Genomic DNA, 20,742 nt, shown 5'->3' with positions numbered 1-20,742 from the left:
TTCCTTTAAAGAGTCAGATGGCAAACTTCTCAGGCTTCCGCAACACTTCCTGCCTTTAACAGCTGCTCTCACTGTCTCCATCACAGCAGTTAATGGCGAAGATCGCCACCACCACCACTGGGGCAGGGAAAGGCTCCAGACAGCCACCTTTCAAGTGAGTTTCCGTTCTAATGTCTCCAAGAGTAGCCAGGTACACACTCCATGCATAGTGCCTCTGGTTCAAGATCGATACATACTGTTCTCGAGCCTAACCCCATTGTTTGTAGTCATCCGTGTCTTGGGCACAAGCACAGATGGGCATTACCAGTGCCCCCAGGTCATGAGCGAATCGTTGCTGAGAAAAGAAAAGCTCCAGGACAAGCGTCCTGTTGGCTCTGTTAGGAAAGCAGAAAACCTGGGTGAGGAAGCAGCTGGGGAAAGAACCTGGAGGTGTCTCACACTGAGCTTTTCTCGGGCTTCCAAAGACCTTTCACTGTTGAATCTGACAGACGCCCCTCTCTAGACATTACATAAAAGAGTCAAACTCTCTTATAAGGTGTGTGAGGGGGACAGCCGTCTGAATTCACGCTCTACGGGCAGAGACTGCCAAAATCGAAACCCAGCATTTCCATCACTCTTGAGAGCCCCACTCTTAAGAAATGTCAGCAGCGGCCTACAGTCCGTACTTAATTCTCTTGTGACTCGGTACCACAGAAGCCAAATGCTCACATAGAGCACAAACGCACATACACCCATACCACCAGGTCCCCTCCTTTTTTTAATTAATGAAAGTGGAACAATGTTGAAATACTTCTTTGAAAGGGCCTTAATATAAAATTCTTTTGTAAAATGGATATTGGAAAGCCAACAGTGTGAAGCAGCTGCCCTAACTGCAGCTCTTGGAATTTGGGGAATGGAAAGAAATGGTTTCCCGTGTCGTTCTTGTGTCTGGGAGTGCTTGCTGGGGACTGAACTCAGAGCCTCATGTATGCCAAAAACATGCTTTCCCACTGAGAGAAATCCTCATCTGTTTTTTCTAAATGCTTGTTAGTGTCACCTTTGTGTTGACAATGGACCACAGCGCTTGACACTGCCCAGTTCGCTGTGTCTCCTCTATCCTCCTACTCAGCATTCTGACTCAAGGGAACAACTAACTCATGCTTTGGCACTAAGGCCTTTTACATATTGCTGATGGGTTTCCCTTCTCGCTCTTCAGATTAGTCTATGTCTTCATCTGTGCTCACCTGTGAAGATGACAACTTCTCCCAAATGCTTCTTCTGCAAAACCCATGTTAATGAACCCTCCACCTCCCTATCCTCACCCCTACTCATCTTCCCATTCACCCTGGCCTTCCATGCACTTTTGGAATCCACACATGCAGTCTTCCTTCCGGGCCTCGGTCCACGCTATTCCCTTTCCTCAGAACACTCTTCCGCAGATACTGAGGTGGCTCCTTCTTCTCCAGCTTGGCTGAAATCACCTTGCCAGGAGTCTTTCCAGATACGTTGCCTGCCCTGAATCTACACTCCTTACCCACCTGCTCATCTTTCCAGGCCCTTATAATTACAGCTCATTGTAAACTCCTGCTTCCTGTGCCAAAGCAAGCTCCTGAGAGCCTCTACTCTGTTTTGTATACTGCCAAGTCTCTCGTGTCCAGAATTATGCCTGGAAGCTGTTGAGGTCCAAAACACATTATTTTAACAACCTGGTATGGAAACGCTCCATAGTTCTTACAGTAGAATACACCTGATCATTGATAACCCCCTACACTCACACACACACACACACACACACACACACACACACACACACACACACATTCATGAGATCTATTTAACCCTTTTCTTGAGAAGTATGTCCCAAATAAACACTACTTGATGTATCTTCATTCTGTTTGAGGCAGATCTGATAGGAGACATCAAACACATTAGGTTCATTCCACCCTCTTGCTTCGGCAGACTCCAACCGTAGATGAAAATCTTGAGGTTGTGCTGGAGTTGGGACTGGAGGAGTAGAGGAAACAGGACACTCTCTGGATTGCAGGATTACTCCCACTCCAGACTGATCAGGGGTAAATAAGTATCCTCATAGATTCTGGTTAGGAAAAGGTAAAGGTGCCAACTAGCATGAACCACAGCAAGGACACAAACCCAGGGCAGAACATGAACAACGGATTAGTTCAAGTTCTTTTACAGTGCACAACATAGCCTACAAAATAGATGTCTCAGTCTGTTTAAATTCCAGAGCAGGCTTGTTCACTTGTAATTCATATGATTATCTGGATGTAGTCCATTCCTCAGCTCCCTCAACAGCCAAATGGAGACCATACTATTGTGAAGATGTCACCTAGTTGATGCAGAGAAGAAAGCATTCTGCTCAAGCACATTAGTGTTGCTGTCATGCTAACTATTCAAAGCCATCAATTTGGGCTCAGCTATGTTGTTTGTAAAGACTATCTTATGTGATCTCTTAGTTCAAACTACTTTCGCCCTTTAATAAAGCTCAAATTCAAGCAAGTGCTGATGAACCAAATGCCGTGCCCTGGAGCCCACTTATAAATGCCCTATTGTGCTATTCTGAAACCTACATCCCCTCTCTACCTTTTGTCTATCTCCCAGTCAGACATCATTCAATGCTGAAGCCAAGCTTCATCTCCTCTGTTGTTTTCCCTTCAAATACTCGAAATCTCTGTTCGGTCGCTCTTTACAACCATGCCTCTCTCTCTCTCTAGAGCTGCATTTTAACATTTCAACTTCTTTTGGGTTCATCAGATACATGGCTGTCTTCTGTATTGATACAATGATTTCTAAGGTTAGGAAATGACCCTTTAGGTTCTTCATCTCCACAACATCCAACTGAATATTCAAAGTAAAGAGAGCTTTACCCCATGAGATCTTGCAGCATAACTTCTTCATGTACACACACACACACACACACACACACACACACACACAAAGAATACACTGTGTGTGTGTCTTTCTTCGCTTTATTTGGTGAGGAGGGTACTAGCGGTTAAACTTAAGAGCTCATACAAGGTTAGTGTTCTATCTCTGAGTTGCACTCTCAGCCCCCTTGAAGTACATCTTCAAATCCTTCAATTTCTCCATAGAGGAAATGGTGCTTTCTATGTTCTCTATGGTTAGGGAACTGAGCAATGCAATGTAATAGCACAATTAAATATATCTCATGGGAAATACAGTCTTTTATTAACAGTTATCAATCTCAGAAGCTGAATCCAGAGAGATCATTATATAAACAACTTATGAAACAGGTGCTGTAGGGAAAACCCTAAAGGAGGCTGGGGGAGAAAGCATTTCATGCACATATTGCAGTCCTCACAACAAACTGAGGGAGGAGGGGTAGCGTGGGGTAACACATAAAGCAAATACCTATTGGAAATCCTTCCATTTTTACTATTTTGCCATAGACAACACACTTTAAAAAATAAAGTATTTGAATTAAGGAGGTTTGGGGCTCTGACTGTAAGGTGAAAAGATGGAAGAGCATCTGTTCTTGGGAGGCTCCAACTAAATGATGCTGTGGTTCAAATACTGAGTGTCTTCTGAGTCCCATTTGCTGAAGACTTGGTCCCTAGAGTAGCACTACTGGGAAGTAGTGAAAACCATATCGCTTTCTCTTACTTTGCAGTGCTGGGGAACAACTCCAGGACCTAATGCATGTTAGGCAAATGCTCTACACTGAGCCACATGTGCAGCATCGCTGGAACCATCCAGGGATGGGTCACTTGAACTTGCCCTCAAAGAAGACTGCATCCCTATTCTCCTTTCTTCACTTCCTGAGAGGGTGTTTCTCCCTGCCATACATCCCACCCATGATGTGCCACCTCTGCACAGGCCCAAAGCAATGAAGCCAACACATCCTAGACAACAACGACTGAAACTGTGGGCCCAAATCAATCTTTCTCTTCATATGCTGATTTTTCCCCCCTCAGGTAGCCTGTTACCATGACAACAAGCTGACTAACATATAGCTATGCTCAAAGTGGTCTGCATGCATATTATCCAAAGAGGTGACATTTTCCGGTCCCCCAGCAGTAACTTGGTACGCAAATCTAGTACCAATCCCAGAGAATGCAGTGACTGTTGAGTAAGACGCAGGTTTTCATTTTATTTTCAGAATGATTTACATCCTGCTTTCCAAGAAAGGCTGAGAACACCCTACCGACTAAATCTTAGCTCACATGTGTGTTTTCACATGAATGCTTCTGTGTAAGAGAGTCAGAGGTCAAGCTCAGGCTTTAGTCCCCAGAGCTTTTCACCTGTAAAGAACCTCAGGCATCTCCCTGTTCCCATACCCTGGAGCTATCGCCTGAGTGCCTGGGTTGCACGCTCATCACCCTGCTCCTCCCCCTCCTTCCCTGGAGCTAAAGCCTGAGTGCTGGGATGCATGCATTCATCACCACACTCAGCTGCTTACTTGTCTTCTAAAGATCAAATCCATGTCCTCATACTTGGATGCCAAGCCCTTTACTGACAGCACCGTGTCCACCCCCTGCCCCCTCTTCGGGAAAGGATAACAAGGGATATGGCGCACACAAGTTTCTGTGCCCCAGGGTTTGTGATCAATACTGGACAGAGACACAAAGAAGGCCAGAGGGCAACTTGAAGGAGTTAGTTTGCTCTTTCCACAATGTGGGTCTTAAGTATTGAACTCAGTTTGGCAGCAGGTACCTTTATCCACTGAGTTATCTCACTAGCTCTAAATAGTTACTTTCAATGTAGTTATTGGTTTCTGGGTTGCATAAGACATTAAAGTTAGCCATGCTGAGAGAGAAATTATATTCTCTTAGGAAAGTCACAAGACACTGCCAAGAAGAAGCCCAGGAAGAAGGCCAGAGACCTAAGAGAGCCTGTGATATTCCTCAAAAGACACTCGGGATTCACCTATGACAGTGTTCCCAGGGGAATATATACATGGAGCCCTCACCCTTTCTCCCACTTATATCAGATCCTCGCAAATAGGAAGGAAGAAATAAGCAAGTAAAAGAAAGAAATGACTTCAATAAAGCCTTGATTCCATTGAATATTTTTCTTTTCAGTTTTTGCATTCTCAGTGAATATTACCTTATCAAAAAACATAAGCCTTGGAACCGGAGAGCTGAATCAGTGGTGAGAGTATTTATTGTCTAAGCATAAGGACCTGATTTCAGATCCTAGCATCCTTATAAGAAGCTTGGCACTCATGGCTGCGGGAGAGGAGGGCACGAAGACTAGTGGGCAAGAGTCTAGCTCCAGGTTGACTGTGGCAGGCACTGTTCAAGGGAACAAAATGGAAGGTACAGAACAGAACACTCAATGTCTTCCTCCAGTCTCCACACATGTACTCATACATACTTTCACGCATATACCCCACATGCATGCATATGCTGCCACCCCCACACAGAATGAAAAGATAGAAGACTTAAGCAACCTCGATAAGATGGGTTGTTAGAAGCAGCATCTTCACATAGGATCTTGTCTGAAATCAACTAAAGGCATGTCAACTTCTTGGCTGGTATTACATAGTAAACCAGCACTCCAGGATCAACCAGTGCTGGCTATGAATTGCGGAGGACTGCTTTGACTTCTCTGTATTCTGTGGCCATGATGCCTTCTTCACACAGACACTAGCTGAGGGCTTCTAGGCAAATGAATGTCCTGTCACACCCCAGTGACCAAACAAAGCATCATCTTCTCTGTACCATGTTCATTACTTACTACCTAATGCTCGGTGGGTAAGTTCAAAAAGCCCATCGTCCGGGCTGGAGAGATGGCTCAGTGGTTAAGACCACTGGCTGCTCTTCCAGAAGGACCTGAGTTCAATTCCCAGCAACCACATGATGGCTCACAGCCATCCGCAATGAGATCTGGTTCCCTCTTCTGACCTGCAGGCATACATGCAGGCAGAATACTCTATACATAATAAATAAATAAATAAATTTTAAAAAGCCCATCGTCCTCCTCATACCGCTCAGATGCTGACTTAAGTCCCCACTGTCACTCTATGTGTAGGAAACAGGGAAGTAACATTTTGTGGGTTTCCTTGACACAACCGCAGAGTACAATATGGAATAATAATGAACTTTCAGCAAGGAGAGCCTACTGGTGCCCCGAGTTCAGAATCTCTTTTTCTTGTCACACCTTTAGTCCCAGCACTGATCATGGTGTCTCTCACACAAGCATTTACAAATCCCCATTGGATATATGAATGCAAGGGAATACCTGGGGGTCTAGCACATGCCAGATACTTTGATAGTCAGTCCATTTAATCTGTGTAGTCACCTTTCATCACAAACAAAACACCCAAGTTGAGAACTTTAATTCAAAAGATTAAAAATGTTTCAAATATCTAAGATATTTTAATTTTTAACATGATCCTCAAATGGAAAATACCTCCTATAACCTCATGTAATGGATTTCAGACACAGTAAAACATTATTTAAAACCACTTGCCAACTCTGTAGACAAAGAATGTATTAAACCAACTTAGACATTTTCTACCTCCATGATTTCTCATTATGTAATTGCAGCTCTTTCAACATTTTGAAAAGTCAAGTCTACAATACTCCTGGCTTCTATAATTTCAGGTAGGGGATGCTTAAACTATACTAATCTTGACTCAAAGAGATCTATTGCTCATGGCTTGCCAAGAGGAAATGGCAGAATCAGAATTCAAACCCAAGGACAGCTAGACCAATTCCAAGTGCCCGTCTACCATCTCAGTTTCTCTACATTGAGCTCCAAGGGAGAGTGGTGCCCAAGAGGCATTCAGAGATATTCCCTGGTTGAGGTGCTGGGTAGGTAAAAGAGTGGTACTCAGTTACAGTCAGGAAAGCAAGGGATATTACATTCATTCTCAGGAGCATTGACATGCCAGAGGGTGAGAAGGAAACCCAAAAAGTAGAAAGATCTCTGTCATAAGACCTCACAACCAGTGTCCCTAACTTGTTCTACCTCAGGAGTTTTCATGAAGAAGGTTGAGCTGTGTGGGAAAGGTGACGTCATGTCACTCTGTTTCCTGAGGCAGCCACCAGAGCACGCGTCAGGAGACTCCACTGAGGACAGGCTGAAACGCTTGGAAAATTTAATCTTTCTAGATTCTGTTTCTGTATTCAAGACGGTGATGGATGACCTTCGACAAAGGCGTTCATAAAGGCAGTCCCGAGTTTATAGCTAATACCTGCCCATCTACTTCATGTGAAATACGTGGGTTCATAGATGAGAAGAGGGTTGCTGATTGACAATATAACTGTACTCTAGATAGTTTTCAATCTGTCTAAAACTCACTCAGAATCTTTTTTTCTTATGAAACAATGGCAGATATGATTTCCAGATCAATCTATGATCACAAAGTCAACCAGGTGAAGAACTACACACACAATATAAGACAGTAGAAAGTGTACCCCTGAATAGCAGCAGCAGTATGAACTGAGAAGCAGGAAAATTTCTATAAAGGTCCTAAAGAAACTTGACTTTAATTTTAGAAGATACTTGAGAAAGTTTCAGAAGTTATCATTAAAAATGTTAGAAAATGATTTAAGATGCTAAGATTTCCATTTTCATCCTTAAACAAATGGCTTTCATTTTACTTGATACAATTCTATGCTATTCATATATATATATATATATATATATATATATATATATATATATATATGCATTCAGTGCTTATCTGACCTAGAGAATTTTAAAAAGTTAAAATTCAGTTGGGCAAGTCAGAGAATAAGATACTTGGGGATGGAGGGAAAGGGAAGAAAATAATAGAAAGATGACAAATTGTTCCCCAAGCAAAACATGGCAGGTAGCATTAGAAGTAGGGAGTGGGACACACTTGAGAGCGTGGAAGAAGCCTCCAGTGATCTGCACACTACTCTTAGAACTCGGAGACTCTAAAATACACAGAATCTTAAAGTCTGCCTTATTCTGTGGGGGTCGGTGCTCATTCAAACTTCTACCATCTACTTAACAGAATACCCCATTGTAGGTGTCTCTGCTGAGTGTCGTTAATGACTTAAGAAACTGGAACATGGCTGCAGCCTCTTAGGGCTCTTCATGTACATTTTCACTTTTCTGTCCATGCGAGTGCTCAGGCCCAGCTGCTCTCTGCAGCAGCTCACTTTCCTGCTTAGGAGCCCATGCTTGAAGCCAAGGGTCTAGAGCAGGTGGATGCACTGATGGTGACTTCATCTTAGCTCTCTCATCTGTGAAACGTGGGCAAGTGTCCACACTGTCCATATTTCTGGGTAGCTGAGTGATAATTAATTAAGTCAATATGTTCAGGGACAAAGAAAGAAATTGAATATGGAAGGGTGGTAGCTAAAGACCATCCTTATTAGGTGAGAGCAGCCTAGGGTCCGGTCACAGACGATGAGGGGAGATGTACTCTTCTCTGTGAACACTGTTGTCCCGTTCTTATTTTGCACTATGTTAATGCATCACTACTGCTCAGTAATGAAAAATACTCACCAAACTGAGTTTACAAGTTTAGATATCAACCTACCAATCATACCTTTAACACTTAATTCAAAACTCACTTACCGGGATGAGGGTTAATTTGATAGTAGAACATTTGCTTAGCATGAGAGAAGTCCTTGGTTTGACTATGAGCCCTTCAAAAACCAAACAAACAAATCCACTTTCAAACTATCTGATTCTAGTTCAATGAAGCAGAAGGATGTTGGACACAAATAGCCATATGTCCTCTGATCAACCAACCCCACTATACATGGATCCGTGTTGGTCCAACAGGATGCTTAGCATTTTATGATATTCCAAATAAAGCATCCATTGTGAATAATGAGTGTTTTGGATGGTTTAACTTAATTAGATTAATAACATATGCATGATTTGATTTTGATTACTGATGTATAAGACATATATTCCACATAAATATGCTGATGATTCCAGTCTCCTAAAGTGGCTCAGTAAGCTGTCCTGATGCTTGGTGAACTCATCAAAAACCTTAGACAAATCATAGGGAGTCATGGAATGAATAATTTCTCTAAGTCTGAATCTGCACTTCTTACTCTGCACACATAATACAGGTGGTCACTGGCCACCTCCCTTCCACATTCAATTAGAAAATTAGTGAAAATTTTCCAAATGATAAAATCATTTGTATTATATTTTGACATCATAAAACATAAAATGGACTTTACTTCTATGTAGTTTATAGTCTCGTTAGGGTAACACTGCATGTCCTCTGGGGAAACAGAAAGGAAGAAAACAAATGCCATCAAGACACACAAACCCAACAGCCCCTAACAAACATCTGTTTCCCCTTCTCACATCTTAATAGCCTGGCTATTTTAGATACAAACATTTGTTTTGCTGACAAATGTTTCCAAAAAAGTTAGTGGAGATTATTTCACTGAAATGGTTTATTCTTAAGCTGAACAAATTGCAAACTTCTCCGACGTCTACAGGCATCTGTGAAAACGAGCAAGTATGGTCTGCAGATTTCCCAACCATTCAGGGCATGGCCGGCATGCAAGGAGCAGGGTGCATGCTATAGACCACGGCTAGCATGCAGGCAGCAGGCTGCATGCTATTGCAAAACTTAGCATCAATTCTGCAGTGAGCAATCCCAGGCATGTGCAGTCTTAGATACCAGACATGCACCTCCTGCGTTTATGGAGAAACGTCTGGCAGTTTAGCTTTCCATCCTGTCAGAGCACAGAGTTCTGGGCTTTGCAGAGGATCTGTCCCGTTTTTCAAGTCCTTTGCTCTACTTTCTTGTGCCTTGGCAGGGATCAAAGAGGCAGAGGGAACAAATGGTTTCCCATGCATATTGAATTCCCTCTTACACTGATTTTTCCTCTGTCAATTGAAATTCAATATTGGCAAGGCTCCTGCACATCACCTTAGCTACCAAGTCGTCCACATGCGGTCAGTGAGCCCTAAAGGGAGAGTTCAACCCATTCTTTTGGAAAAAAATTTACATGTCTATGGCATTCATAGGAAAATTCTCTCCTAATAAATAAACAATTGGCCTTTATCTCCCATCAGCTGCAAAGGTGTTTCCCACCAGACACCCTTCTCTGTTGCTCTGACCTGCTTTATAGCAGTAAAAAAGAAAAGAAAAATTACAAGACTCGTAAGCAAAGATTTCTTTCCTAAGAATTCAGCCACAACATTCTTAGCTTCCTGGTGTTTACTAGACATTAAACAGCTATGTGCCTTTAGGATCCATTGTCCTAAAACTGACCCTCTACCCCCTTCTGACTCCTGGTCAACCCATCCCAAACAGTAGGCAAACCTGTAAGAAGTGGACAAATAGAATGGACCTCACGGGCTTGGTGTGTAACAACGAACTTAAAACTCTAAACTCCTGAATTACATTTGAGTATATTTGATTACGTATTATTATGAAAATGATAGTTGCCATAATTAGTAGGAACTGTTCTGAGAGATGCGGGGCAAGAAGTACATTTTCAAAGCAAATTACTTAACAAGAAATAGTAGCTGTGTTTCGAGCGAACATCTATACTGAGCTTGTGTGCATGATTCATGTGGTAAAATATATACTATATATTATAAATATGTATTATATTTAATATATATTAAAGAATGACTTAGTTTCTTCTTTGAGAAAAGACAGTTTATTTTAAAATTTCCTTTGTAATAATACTTTCAAGTCGCAAATTCTTTATACATCCTTTTGAAAACACACATTTGGTTATATTAATTTAAAGGTTTAGTACAAGATTATACAGTTTATACCCCAAAGCCTAAGAGATGGTATGTTAATTTGCTTATTAGCAAAAGATGAAACACACTAAAATTTCCTTTCCCATCTTTCTACATTTTAAACAGTGAAGAAAAAATTTGGGTTGCTAAAACAGTCTTTTAAGGAAGAAATTGAAAGCAAGTGCAGTCCATCATTTTAAAGCTAACAAAAATTGTGATTTGATCTGACACTGCTTGCGTCTGGGATCTCACAGGAAACTACACAGCTGATTTTACTCCATTTTTTTAATAGACAGTGGAATTATAATTTTCATGAATACCCTCTTTTATAGGAGCACCATTCTTTCTCAAATGCTAGAAAGCCATTTAATTGATAAAAAAGGAATAATCAAGATAAAAATTATTATATACCATCAAAGTTCTCAGATTTTCCTTTCCTATAAATTCACTGAAAGAAAGGGTTTCAATAGGAATGAAAATTATGTAAACATATTTTGGAGGAAATTAACAAAAAAAAGGACCTGTGACATTTTGTGGTGAACCCAAAACTTACATGGAAACCAAACAGTGAAAGAAGGCCTGAAATCAGTCACCCAATCACCCATCAAATCAAAAGTACATTAAAAAATAAGGAAGTAACAAAATGAAAATAAAGTCTATAAAATTAAAAAAGTGAAGGGAAGAAAAGAAGCAAAGAGCCTCTCCTTTCCTAAAATAAGGACAGCTAACAATTCGGCGCCATAACCAGGCTAATCCTGATGAAAATGGAAGACGTACAGATTGTTAAAACCACAAATGGAAGAAAATCATCACTAGATATTTAAAACTGTTAAAGTAACAATAAAATTATCATGAGTCAGGAACACTTATGTCTATGGTTACCGCCCTTGAGGCTGAGGCAAGGGTCAAGAGTTCGGAGTCAGCCAGGGCTGCATGTCTCAAGAAAACAAACAAATAAAACAAAACCCGTTTTTAATAAACAATATTACGCTCACAGATTAGGCAGACTAGGTGACATGGACCAATTCCTTGAGAGAAACAACCTGCTGAAACTCCCGTGAAGGAGATGACTTAAACAGATCTACTTATCTGAATTAATTACAGATCCAAAGAGAAACCACTAGACCCAGGTAAGTTCACTAGTAAATTTTATCAAGTATTTAATGAACAAACTATTTGAATTCTCTGTAGTCACCTAGAAAACACACACAAAGGGAATGCATCCCAGTTTAGGCAATAAAGCTAGCTAATAGTAAAACCAGAGGCGGACATCACAGGATATGAACACTATAGACAAGGATCTCTCATAAATATCATGTGAAGATTCTCAAGAAAGTATCCTCAACTGAGTCCGAGAACATATAGAAAAAATTATACAATATGACCAAGTGGGAATATCATAGGTATGCAAGGTTGGCTCAACATTGGAAAGTAAAATAATTGCAATCCATCAAACTAATATGTTAAGGAAGAAAAGTTACGAACATTTCAACAGGTGTGGAAAAAGCGCTTGACCAAACCCAATAGCCCCACTCATGTCAAAGTAGGATCAAAGGGAAGGCTCTGCCCCTGCTAAAGGCCACCTAAAGACGCTGACAGTGCCCATGTTCCACTGGACACCCTCATGGACAGGAGTGCATGGACAGCACAGACTGGAGCTGATGGGTTATTTTTAAAAAGAACAAAGAAGACACATAGTTGGGGCAGGGAGAAGTGGAAGTGACTATGGTTCAAGTTGTGGGAGGAGTTAGTTGGGGTTAAATATGATCAAAATATAATATTAAGGAATTAATACAGATATACTTTTGAATGATACAATTAATCTCCCACCCAATGAGTGAAAAACTAGATGCCTTCTTCCTACAATAAGAACAGGAAAGTCAACTCCTTTCCCACCCCTATTCAACACTCCACTGGAAAGCCCAGCTAATAAAGAGTAAACCCAGAACTACCTAGATTGTGGTGGAAGAAAGAAACCCTTTGTTCACAAATGAAAGCTGTCCCCTAGTCAATATGAAGACTGACCCTCTTCCCTTAAGAGGGGAAAGAGAAACTTCTGAAATAAGTGATCATAACAGGGTTAAGACATGAAAAGTCATAGAAATGACACTATCGCTCTCCGGTACACCATTATTTAGATCATCAGTGGAATGGTAGCAGGAAAGGGGGAGGAAAGAGAGAAGACATTTACAAGAACAGCATGAAGAAAAGTACAACATCCAAATGAAAGAAACCCAAGATATTCCAGGCCGATGGATATAAAAACCTCAATATTGTCAGGTTACTAGTTTGTACCGAGCTGATCTAGAAATTCAACGTAATTCCAAGTGAAATGCTAGACCAGTGGTTCTCAATCTGTGGGTTGCCTAAAACCATCAGAAAATGTAGATATTTACATTATGATTCAGTAGCAAATTTACAGTACAGTGGCAAAATTACAGTTATAGAGTAGCAACAGAAATAATATTATGGTTGGGGGTCATTACAACACGAGAAACTACACTTCAGTTTTCCAGGATTCCAGGATTCCAGAATATTGCCTTTAACCCAATGGACTACATAATTCAGAAAAAAAAAACATACCTGAAATGATTTTGATCAAGGTATACATTTGTTAATTCAATACTCAAAAAGTTACCAGATATTTCATAAATCATTCCAATTCTTTCAGTTAATGTTTATGAATTTTTACCGTTAAAGTTTCTTTTTCCCCTCAGAGTAAGAAGAATGAAGGAATTCTCTGAATTCCTTCTGTAGACAACAGGAAAAACCTCTTACTTTGTGAAAACAACAGGTGGGCTCATAATCCATGAGATGAAGGGCTCCAGTTTTTAAAGTTAAGATAATGGGGTGAGAGGTTTGAGAGCAAATGCAAGAAGATTAATTGAGGAAAGTCAGCATACAATGCTGGATGGTTGCTTGTCCCCAGAAGAACAAACCAGTGGAAGGAAAGAAAGAAAAAAGACAAGGGAGCTAAGATTCCCCAGCTGGAGAAGCACTTGTTGGCAAGGCCGCGGGCAGAAGTATAACAAATGACCACAACAATTCACACTGCTGTACAAGCCACAGTGTGTCGTGGGAGGAGAAAGATGGGCCGGGATATGCTCACATCAGAGACACTGTTACACAATGCACAGTGTGCCATGGGAGGGGAAGGATGGGCCCGGCTTCTTGATCTGCACAATACCCCTTTGGGATTTTTTGAAATTTTTCAGTTTTTCAAACTTTCAGCAATGTACCGCTATCATGAAAATCACTATGTAATGATAAAAAAACATTACATTCTAAATATTGAAATCTATTTGGATATTCCATGTGTAGTATTAAATTAGTCTCATATCTAGTTATCAATAATAGTAAGTAGTTATTTCTAAGTATATTTCTAAAGGTTATGTTCTATGTATACTATACAATGAAAACTGAGAATATTTTCCAATAAATCAATAAAACCTTTCTTGTGTTTGAGAAGTTTACATACATTATATTAACATTTTCAAACAAATAAGCAATAATAAATGTGGCGCCACAATTGTGTAGTCCAAAGTAGTTAAGTTTTTATGAAAATTCGTCAAAAGGGTACAACCCACTGCATGAGTTGACGACCTCAGAAAAACACAGGTAAGCATAAGAATCGAGCCAAGACTCAGCAAAACACGTGGTTACCTGCCGTGGGGTCCGTGACTGCCTGACTCGTGATGCCAGAAGGTGGTTCTTGGAGTTGGTAAGTGGCGTTGGTCGACGGTGTCGTTGGGCTGGCATTACTGCTTGTCATGTAGTGCGCTGGATACGGGGAGCTGTTATAATACTGGGCATACTGACCCTGGCCAAAGCCAGGATAAGACGGATAGTCCTAACAAACCAAAGCACAGGGGAATAGAGGGTCAAGGCACTGCTGCTCATTTCCCACGCTGCACATTCAAATACTAAATGCTGTGTTTATATGTCTTTTGTGACGTCATGTAAGCACGTACGTATTCACTCATGAGCTCAGGCTTGCAAGCAAACCTTAGGCAAGGATGTAGAAATCCTTCAGAACTTCCATTCTATGCCACAGCACAAAATGAAACCCATCTGCAAACCATAAGACTCACCATAAATGACGGCTACAGAGATTGCAGAAAGAAAATGATTAAAAAGTATAAGAAAGCTCTCATGGTTTAATACAAACAATTCTTCCTTTATGCAAAATTGTGCACTTTGAAATGTTTCAGAAGTTAAATTCCCTAATTGAATTACCTGCTGTGAACTGTTAAATCCAGAGGAATTGGTGAGCGAATTATTTCCTGCATATAATCCTGATGACGTGGTAAAACTGCTACCTGGAACAGAGCGGAAAGACAGCTTGCTCAGTGACGTGCACAGTGACGTAGGAGAACGTTATTCCCATAAGGGAGGGTTGGAGCCGGCTCCATCTTCTGCACTGGAATCCATGGTCATGAATAACGTTTTATTCGACCATTTTAGGGGATGAAGGAAGGGCCCAGTGGTTAAGAATTTGCTGCTCTTCCCGAGTACCCAAATTCAGTTAACAGCAACTGTAGGGGATACAAGGTCTCCTCTGAAAGCTGCGCGCGCACACACACAGACACACACTCACACTCACACACACACACACACACACGTTGCACTCACATTTAAAATTGAATATTAAATATTCCAAAAATGGTTGACCATTTCAATTATACTATATTATAGTAAAGAAGTTTAAATTTCAGAGAGCATGTGTAATTCAGAAAAAAAAACTAAAATCAAAGGTATGTATTTGTGTGAAAATACCAGCCAATGAGTTTTCCATTTTAGTCTACAAAACACACTGTTTTCCACGTCTTTTCATGAAATACGCAAAATATAATTGGAGCACTTTCTTCCCTGGAGCCCTTTCCAATCTCACGAGTCCCTTCTTACTTTCCCTTGGTGAATTTTTACAAATATTTGCTTTCCCTCCTTGCAGTAAAATAAAGTGATCATATTGGCTCAACCTTAAGGTTCTTGATAGCTCAGAAGCTGTGCTCCTACTTCCAATGACTTAAAATGCTCCCCGATGTCCTTATTTATGGGGCTATTATAACGGGCCTTTGAGCAGGCCCTCATTACTTTATTTCATAGGAGAATACGTGGCAGCACTTGAAATTCTTCCTACCAAGATTAAAGAGGAAGATTTATGAGCCACAGGTGTGGCTGAGCGCAGCACTGTCTCTGTCGGCTATCCGCATCGCTCAGCAATGAACAGTAGGCACTGTGCACACACATCACGGAGTTCTTCCCTTACGTCATTCACAATGCTACTGCTGAGCTGGGCCAAACAAAAGCATGACTTTCGATGGTCTAACTAGCAGGCATTTCTAAATTTCTAAAATGATTAAGCTCAGAAATGAACAACTCGTGTGCGTGTGTGTGCGCGCACACGTGCACGTGTGTGTGTGTGTGTTTATATGTGTTATACACTGCAATACACAGAATTTTCTTGCCAAGAATTTGCTCCAGGGAAAAGTAAGGAGCTTACTTAGGGAGCTCATTAGTAGGGAAGCTCTTCAGTGGAGATTCTAACAGCAAAGCCGAGCAACCCCGCCCTGCAAGGGAGCCTCTCTGTGGCAGAATAAAGATTGTTAGGGGTGGTGTTGACATGAGGTTTTTTTCTCATATTCTAATGAAACAACAAAACTACTTTTAGCTATTTCATCTGTAAATACTCTAGAAAGCATTAAAATGTTAAGGAGAACAAAACCTGGGCTGGAGAGGTGACTCAGCAGGTAAAGGCATTTACTGCCAAGACTGATGACCAGAGCTTGAACCCCAGGACCACATGGTAGAAGAAAGAGATGACTTAGGTGATTTGTCTTTTACTTCCTCATATGTGCTGTGGTTTATCTTTATCTGCCCACTTGCACATATAATAACTATTTTTTTTTAAAAAATAAGTTTTAATATTATCTATGAAGCATTCAATCATGGTCATGGTATATCTATGAAGCCAAGGTACATTTCTAAATTTTGTACTCAGAGCCTGTCTTGGTTCTAAAATAAAAAAACATAAAAGCAATTTTGAGAGACTACATTTTATGGCAAATGGATAGCTAGACAACGGCTGTGCAGGCAGATCAAGGAGAGTCTTCTATGTGAGCTCATTGATTGCAAGTAGATTTGTGACTAACACAGTGATTGCTGCTCCAATTATTTACTTGCTACTAAACATTTAAATATTGGCTTAACAATCAGAAAACATAGTTGTAGGGGTGTCATTTGGGGACGTGCAAAGAGGTCAGAGGAGGCCCCAAGTGTCATTCCTCAGGCACCTTCCACTTTTGGTTGGAGGTAGGGTGTGTCATTGAATGGAACTTTGCCAAGGAGGGCGGTCTAGTTGCCGAGCAAGCTGGAGCCCCCCCCCCCCCCCCATCTTGGCCTGCAATCTCATCATCCCTGGGATTACAAGAGCACACCACCTTGCTGATATTTTATGTGGGTTCTGGGGATCCGAACTTGGGAACCCATGTTTGCTAGGCAAGTGTCTTGTGGACAGAACCACCTCCCAGGCCAGTTTAGAGTTTTTGATGCACAAATTAAGAGCTGCCTGGACTCTGGGAAGGTCAACTACCTACTCTAAAATATAATTTCCTCCTCTTCAAATCCTGCTTAAGAGGGTTTTTAAGCATCATGTGAGGTAGTACTTCAGAAAGTACAATGACTACCCCCATACATAGAGAACAGTGTCATTATTATTGTTTATCCTGGCACACACTTACAAAATTCTCCAATGTATTTATGCATCTATCTTTTCCCTCTTTAGACTTTTCCCAATGAGAAAAATACTTATCTCTTTGTATATTGGAAATTCTTTTCTTAGTTATTAAGCATCTATGAACTTCGACAGCTAGATTCAAGAATTGGTTGCTTTTATTAACAGAGGAAAATATTTCCTAATGTAGCTTCAAATGCACTCATCACACAGACTCGTGTTTAAGGTTTCTTCTCTTGTACATTTTAGAAACAGTCCTTCTCCCAAGTCCAGAGCACCTCTCTTGGCCAAGGAACTCTTTCACACTAGCAACACTCCAAGCAATGAGGTTTCAATAAAAAAGCGGCAATGTTAACGTTCATTTGCATAGGGTATCCATACGCTCACTAAACACTAGTATTGGGTTCATACTGGTGATTCGGTGGAAATAAAAGGATGGTTATAACATAGACCGTGACCACACAGGACTTATCAGGATGATATCAGTTTTATTTTTCTTTATTTTTCTTTTTTTCTGAGACAGGGTCTCTCTACATAGCCCTGACTGGCTTGGAACTTATCATATAGACCAGGCTGGCCTCAGACTCAGAGAGCCACCCGTTTCTGCCTCTCAAGTGCTAGGATTACAGTATACACCATCATACCCAGCTGATTTTGCTTTTTAAACACAGAATTTCATGAGTAGGATTTCTCCTATATTTGTACATCAGAGAGTAAGTAATTAATAATGATAGTGATATACAAGGAAAGATAAAAAATACTAAGCACTTAAAAATTCCATCTGAAATAAATCTAAATTTCTTCTGTATAAAAGCACACTTTTCTCAACTTCAGTTATTATATACAGTCAATAAGAAAAATGATTTGGGTTATGACCTGTAACTTTAATTTAAACTGTACATTTTTAGGTTATGACTTGCTACTTTCAGCTAAATGACACATTTTGGGCAATAAATACTGACCTCCATAATCCCCACTCACCAAGAAAATGAATAAGATATAGAAAATATATTTTTAAATGGATATTTTCATTCCATAAGTTATTCCCTGGAACAACGTAGAAAAGACCATGGAAGCTATATTGGCACATACAGGCCACTCGGGTAGGGCCAAGTAAATCACAGTTCACTACTCCAAATGGTACCCAAGTGACTTTCCAGACGTATGCTGTTTCTAGAACTGTGCACTAGCTAGAAGCCAACATCGGTTATACTCATTTATGGGCTGAGAGTTCATTCCACTCTGTGTGCCGAAGCAGGAGTTTAATGGCACCCCAGTGGCCTCAGGGACTTAATGCAACTTCCAAAAGGCTCTCACTTGGTTCAGGGAGAGGTGTACCTTCTAGAGACTGGCCCTCAGGCCATATTCCCTTTATCAGGAGCGAGGTCTCTTCCCACAGAACTGGGGCAAACAGGGATGCTGACAGTCCAGGCTGCTAATACTTGTTGTCAGTCACCGTCTTCTCCATCAGCCTCCCCTCACTGGTCCAGTGCTCTTCTGCTGTCCTGTGCAAGTGGCAGGCTCTTCCTCTAATGAGCATGCCAGATCCCGTCACCACCCCCCACCTGGAAAGTAACTCTTAGTGGCTCCCTCTTGCCCTCAGTATAAAGTCCAGCTCCTTATGGGGCTTGTTTATTAGACCTTAGCTGGTGCGATCCCTATTTATCTTCTGCACTTGTTTGATCTCTTCCTAGCAGGCCCAGTCCCACACCCCAGATGCCCATTCCAGCCTAACTAGTGAGCCAGCACGTTGTTTCTCGGATGCCTTCCATACCACTCCTCTTTTCTGTGATCAAATACTGGCCTTAATTCCACACGGTCTAGAAGCCATCTTCCTCAGAAAGCTCCTGATCTAGTTCTCCTCCCTCCTCCATCTATAGAAGCCTGGATCATTCTTCTCTCACTTATCTACCCACCTTTTTAAAAAATCTAATGATTCTGTCTTTGTAACCTGTATATATGTATATGTGTATGATCTCACCTGTGACTTACTATCAGTATTTTAATAATGTTTATTGTCTACTAATTTACCTATAAACAAATAACTAATTACACTTGTTAGTCGTTTGTGAGATGGGGGTATATAAAAGGTTATGTCCATGGATATTTTTATTACATTTAGAATGTGTGTGTATGTTGTATGTGCTTGTGTGTATATGTATATACACATGTATGTGTGCGTGTGTGTGTGTGTGTGTGTGTGTGTGTGTGTATAGTGGAGATCAGAGAACAATCTGTGAGAGTCTGTTCTCTCCCTCCATTATGTGGGATCCAGGAATTGAATTCAGGTTGTCAGGCTTGGCAGCAAATGCCTTTACTGCTGAGCTATCTTTCTAGCCCATAACTTGATGTCATAGGAGGGGTTAATATTTTAACTTTTCAGATAAAATAATGATCATTAGGATAAGGTACCACAGTTTGCGTGGGGTCAATGTAATTTTCAAACAGAAGCCTCCCTGGCTTTTAAGTCTGGTCACCTTTTTGTCCTGATTTATGGGGATTGGAAATTCACTGAAAATCGCCCATGGTGAGCTGCCTAAGTGACAAATCAAATGTGGCGCCCCGAATCCTCAGAGCACTCATCCCGCACACGCTCCTGCTCACCCCTTCCAGATACGCCCACGAGGGAGCTAGTAACATTTCATGATACACATGCACCAAACACCCCGAGTTTAAGAGGTGTGGCTCCCCCTCATCAAGCCATTCAGTTCGAACCATGTCCACATGTCCTTCGTGTCCATGTGCATTGACTATTACAGTGGCAAGAGCGTTGTCTTATATATTTGAATGCACGCAATCAAGATAGAGTTGATGATGACCTCTGAGTGATCAGGAGACCCCGATGAAAGGTGTTTGTCTGAGACCCTCCCCAGATCCAAGAATCCCAGCAGTTGGGGTAACTAATGTGTCTAACCTCAAAGCTTGAATGTTTCCATAACCCCACAGAGTCTCAGTTTTACTACCGCGTTTTAGCACCGAATTCACTAGATGATCTAAGAACTCCTTCAAACACATGTAACCAAGAAAAGCTGTCTTTGTCCACAAAGCAAACAATCATATTTTTCAAACATTGGCAGAACCTGTGTGGGCATTGGTGAGTTCTTTCAATATTTTTTAAATATTTATGTATGTATATATTCATCATGTGTGCATATGTGCACACCTGAGTGCCACAGTGCATATGTGGAGATCCAACGTGCAGGAACTGGTTATCTTCTGCCAGGTGGATCTAAGGATGCAATGCAGGTCAAGGTTGGCTGCAGGCACCTGTGCCCGCTGAGCCATCAGACCAGCCTGTACCAAGTCCAGCTCTTTCTGAGCTGAGCAACGGATCACAAAGA

The 20,742-nt window shown here is 41.1% G+C and overlaps 1 protein-coding gene across 9 annotated transcripts in view; it reads right to left on the bottom strand.

Moving 5' to 3' along the window:
• Nucleotides 1-20,742, bottom strand: part of Eya1 (EYA transcriptional coactivator and phosphatase 1) — a 137,656-nt gene that overhangs the window by 73,173 nt on the left and 43,741 nt on the right. For 6 of the 9 annotated variants that reach the window (XM_038347576.1, XM_038347577.1, XM_038347578.1 and 3 more), the window contains exons 6-7: nucleotides 14,905-14,987; nucleotides 14,332-14,518 (exon numbers count right to left, since the gene is read on the bottom strand). In XM_038347576.1, the coding sequence (XP_038203504.1) occupies nucleotides 14,332-14,518; nucleotides 14,905-14,987 (270 nt within the window). The remainder of the gene's footprint in view (nucleotides 1-14,331; nucleotides 14,519-14,904; nucleotides 14,988-20,742) is intronic. The other 3 variants (XM_038347573.1, XM_038347575.1, XM_038347574.1) reach the window with 1 other exon arrangement.

Source organism: Arvicola amphibius, chromosome 11 (genome assembly GCF_903992535.2).
Source record: "Arvicola amphibius chromosome 11, mArvAmp1.2, whole genome shotgun sequence".
NCBI lineage: Eukaryota > Metazoa > Chordata > Mammalia > Rodentia > Cricetidae > Arvicola > Arvicola amphibius.
The sequence above is the reverse complement of the archived record's forward strand: the minus strand, read 5'-3'. Positions and strand labels throughout refer to the sequence as shown.